Consider the following 5000-nt stretch of genomic DNA (forward strand, 5'->3'; position numbering starts at 1 on the left):
ATTGCTAATTGATAATCCAGGTTCTTGGAGGTCGCAGAGGTCAACGAAGAAGACCTGTGTGTTCCCCGCAGAGAAAATAAGTATATGATAATGGGGTATTCCGAGATGAACTACTTCGAGGCACAAGATTATTGCCGTGCTTACGGTGGAAACGTACCCAATAACTCTGACCCACGAGCTTTAGATTTTTTCGTAAAGGTAACCATTACTTTCCTTTTGCGGTTAAATGATCATGCTTTTTTTTTCATCTGCAGAATGCATCCTTACCTCCGTTCATACATAAATATATACATGCTCACACACTCAGACAAAATATAGGCATATGTGATTCATACTTTACAGATCGCAATGCAGAACAATACGTCTCTGCTTTCTTCTTGGGGTTCTGACTGTTTTAGCTTTATGGCTCATGAAGGCTCCTTCAGTATTTTGCCATATCGCTGTCTGGATGGATTAAAAGCAATGACATGTGAGGTAAGTTATAGCAATATAGTTAGAAGACTAATCTCGAGAAGTCGTTTCAGTTGAGAAAACAGCTAAGTACAAAAATGGAAGGTTCAGGACAATGTATAATTATTAAGAGTATCTAATGAAATAAGTGAGGAAGAACATTTTTGCGCTCTTGAAATACGGCAAGGCACGCATTCGAAAATTAACTGCAAGTATTTTTTTTTTTACTTTATTCTGTAGGTACCGAAGACCATGACCTTTGAAATCCGTGCTGACAGTGATAAAGTGGAGGAAGCCTTTTACCACATCCCATATAGTTTAAAGCCTTCGTTTCTTGCTTTGTCTGGGAGGCAAATACGTGTAGACGGGGATTTACTTACTCTTTTAGATTCAAGAGGCCAAATGGTGGCTTCTGCAGTTAACACTGGACTGCAACCTGTTGGTCGTTTCGAATGGGAATATGAGAATAAAAAAAAGCGGGTTTTTACCTTCACTGCTTGCTCAAAGGTAGGTTAGTTCTGTGCATAAGATCTCAGAAATTCTTATGATATGGAAAGGTATTTACATGTAATCAAAACATGCATTAATTTTCCCTCCTAATAGGACGAATTTACATGTAATAATGGGTTGTGCATTGACCTGAGCAATCGCTGCAACGGAATAGAAGAATGTTCAGACAGCAGCGATGAGGAGTGCTCTATTATGCTGCCCCTGCCTATCACATATCGCAAGGAGCGTCCTCATAAATTCTTCACGGATCTTAACCTCACTGTGGCCTCGATGGAAGTCCTTGAGGTCGATGTCTATGAGAACGTATTCAGGGTAAATGCCGAGGTACGGAATATTACCATTCAAAGTATAAGTATTCATTTAGATGCAGGACTACTCAAACTGCATTTTTACCGGACCGTACTTTGACGACTTTCCCCAACAGTTTCACACCAGCTGGCGAGACGGGAGAATTGACCTGTCCCAGATAAGCGCAACGGCCTCCGAAAATGTCATCGATATGTCCGACATTTGGGTGCCGTCTATCGAACTCAAGAACGCCGTATTTAAGGATATTCTAGCTCACCTTAGGAGAAGCGATGTGAGGGACGTCGTTCTGGCCCATCGAGAAACGCCTGGTACTATAAGAACACAAAATGGGCTGGAGGGTAAGTACTGGATGGAGATATCGAAGTAGCAATGTAGATTCAATGTTAGTTTATAGTAACACCTTCTGGATGATTGCGTTTCCTATTTTCATGTATGTGAGTATTCTTAACAATTACGTAAACCAATACAAACCGTTCACATCAAAGGGTATGAGTGAACTTCAAATTTAGGGAATACACACGTATTGAGGCTTCTAATAAGAATAAACTTAACTTAGTTTCCATAATACGATATCGTTAAATCATATGTTTGCTGATGGCTGTCGTTCTTTTCTATTATAGTATAGACCCCTGTCGAACGAAACCATCATGTAAACATTCATATAAAAACAGAAAGAGACAGATGAGATTATTCAAAATACAAACACTTGCAGGATATGCATACAGAAAGCATTAGATAGTCATATAAAACAAACTCATGCAGGATATACGTACAACGCGGATCGAGACGCCTTCTTGAAATTGATTGAAACCTTCGAAGCTTCGTATAAGTGTCACTTCGAACTCGATCTCTTCCCCTTCGACGTCCATGTGTGTTCTCTTAACATTTCGCTTCGGCAGTTTAGCAGATCCTTCAAGGCTGTTTTTCGCGATATTGTGAGTATCCTTTATAAATATAGTTTTATTGCTACTATTATTATATTCATCACTATTTCCCCCTTTCTTTTTAAAGTTTAGATCTCCCAGTGAATTTTAGCTTAAGATATGATAATGAATGTACTCATTAGACAAACACACACGCATGCGAGCGCGCTGAATACAGTACGCGCGCGTGTGTAAATATGTACATATATGCAATACATGTATTCATACATACCTATATACATATAAAAGTTTTTACATGTATATACACAGACATACATATACAGTATAACTATCATAATATGAATCTATCTTAACCATGACTGATTAAAGAAAGCCAACTAAAAGGTTTTTGGTGCTATCTCCAGGACTTGTCAGCCGCGCCGTTGTCCAAAAAGCTTCCCCTTATAACACCGACCAAGTTCTGCTACACACCTCACGCCGATGACAGCGGTAACGTCACAACAGTTAATTTCCAGGTAAAACTAATTAATATATTCATATATGTATATACAAACACATATAAATATATACATATATATGTATGTGTATTGTGTGTGTGTGTGTGTGTGTGTGTGTGTGTGTGTGTGTGCATGTATACATATATACATACATATATACTCGTATATATAATATAATATATGAAATAATGTACAATACAATATATATAGCTATATATACACATCCATCCATCCACACACACACACACACACACACACACACACACACACACACACACACACACACACATACACACATACACACACACACACACACACACACACATATATATATATACATATACATATGTGTGTGCGTGTGTGTGTGTGTGTGTGTGCGCGCGCGTGCGTGTGCGTGAATAAAGAGAGAAAGTTAGAAAAGGGGAGAAATACTATCGATATGCAAATAACCTTACCAATCTCAATTCTCAGGTTCTTCTCAGAAGACGCTTCGCTTCTTACGTCTTCACGACCTTCAGCCCGTGTTTGGTGTTGACCCTCATCGGCTACATGACCCAGTTCTTCAGCCATGAAAACTTCAGGTATTAATCCTTGTTTTATGAAGTGTAGAAGTGCATGCTCTATTCTTTTCTTCTTCATTTTTTTTTCTTTCTTTTTCTCTTCTCTTTCTTCTTCATCGCCCTCTTCCTCTTTGGTTTCAACCTTATATTTGTGAATGCATGTTCAGTGAGATTTGTCAGAGTAAGACTATAACCTGGCCTCTCGTATGTCGTCCTCACTCCTGCATGGCCATTAAACGTATTGGTCGGGATATATCGATCTTCTTCGCGTTTTGGTTTGGTTTGCTCTGGAATTTCTGGTTCTAACATTATCTTAGTTAATAACTTTGATTTAGGGGTCCTTGAAGTAAGTACTAACACACGCACGTACGTTCACGCACCCTTGCGTGCATGCACACATGCACGCACAAACGCACGCTCACATGCACGCACACACGCACGCACACACGCACGCACCACGCACGCACACGCACGCACGCACGCACACACACGCACGCACACACACACACACACACACACACACACACACACACACACACACACACACACACACACACACACACACACACACACACACACACACACACACACATACACACACTGTAGAGGTAGATCTGATGTCTTTTTTTCAATATTTGCGAATGTGGATATTCATTTTCAGTATTTGCAGATATTGTTAGCTACAGATAACTGAAATTTTGAGATACTTAGAGATGAATAAAAATATATTAGCTACATATTAACAGATAAGAATATCTTAATCAAATTATTCTGCAACTTCAGTTACCTGTATTACACCTATCTCATGGTCTTATGTTTGCATACAACCATCCTGCAATATTTTTTTTAACCAGTAGCATTATTTCAACTCTCTCCCTATCTGCTTATATATCTATCTCTATCCTCCTCCTCTTCCCTCCCTCTCCCTCTTCCTAACCATTTTCCTATGTATCTCACTTTCCCTTTCCCTCACCCTCTCCCGCACCCCCTCCTTCACCCCCTGTCCCTCACCCTGCCCCTTCTCTCACCCTGACCCTCACCTTCTCCCTTTCCTCCCTCTTCCTCTCCCTGCATGGATAGTCTCGTGAGTTATAATCCCCAGCCTCCTTCTCTCCGCCCCTCCACAGCGACCGCATCATGGTGACCCTCTCGTGCCTGATCGTGGTGGCGGCCCTCTTCTCGCAGATCGCCGCCACCGTCCCGGCCTCTGCCTCCCACAAAGCCATCGACGTGATTTTCCTCATCATCATCGTCCGCCTCTTCCTCGTTGTCCTCCACCACTCGGTCCTCTTCCTCATCCGAAGGTCCGTCAGGAGGGCAAAGGAGGAGGGCCTGGAATCTGGCATGGAAGCCGGGGACGTTGTTCCCGGTCCTGCGCTGTACCAGCCTCCCAAGAAGAAATTCCCTCTTCCGTCGTGGACCGGGCAGGAACCAGTGACTCCAGCCATGGAAGATAAGGGCCAGAATCCCCTGCCAGCTTGGATGAAACTGGACGTAATGGCCAACAATGGCAATCAACGGGAAATAAACAAGGAGGTCAGGTCGTATGACGAATTCTTCAATATTTTCAGCATCAGCTTCGGTATGCTGGCGGATGTTTTGTGGATTTCGTTATACTATTACAAAATTGCCAGCGAACGGGATCTTGTCATCCAAGAGTTCGAGAAGTGTTTGGAAACAATGAGAGCAATTGATTAACCACCAAGAGGTATGGACGAGTGGATAGAAAAATCCTTACTTCATATCTATCTTTAAGAATAAAAAAATAATAAAATCTAGCCTGTATGATT

General features: G+C 41.5%; 1 protein-coding gene across 2 annotated transcripts in view; it reads left to right on the top strand.

The window, feature by feature from the left end:
• LOC119572299 overlaps positions 1-4986 on the top strand; it is a 13187-nt gene extending 8201 nt beyond the window's left edge. For both annotated transcript variants that reach the window (XM_037919319.1, XM_037919320.1), the window contains 9 exons: positions 21-198; positions 343-474; positions 691-957; positions 1054-1284; positions 1385-1607; positions 2032-2204; positions 2558-2668; positions 3122-3231; positions 4338-4986. In XM_037919319.1, coding sequence (XP_037775247.1) covers positions 21-198; positions 343-474; positions 691-957; positions 1054-1284; positions 1385-1607; positions 2032-2204; positions 2558-2668; positions 3122-3231; positions 4338-4908 — 1996 coding nt within the window. In that variant the 3' untranslated portion in view covers positions 4909-4986. The remainder of the gene's footprint in view (positions 1-20; positions 199-342; positions 475-690; positions 958-1053; positions 1285-1384; positions 1608-2031; positions 2205-2557; positions 2669-3121; positions 3232-4337) is intronic.
• The last annotated feature ends 14 nt before the right edge of the window (positions 4987-5000 follow it).

This window comes from Penaeus monodon, chromosome 4 (genome assembly GCF_015228065.2).
Source record: "Penaeus monodon isolate SGIC_2016 chromosome 4, NSTDA_Pmon_1, whole genome shotgun sequence".
Taxonomy (NCBI): Eukaryota; Metazoa; Arthropoda; class Malacostraca; order Decapoda; family Penaeidae; genus Penaeus; species Penaeus monodon.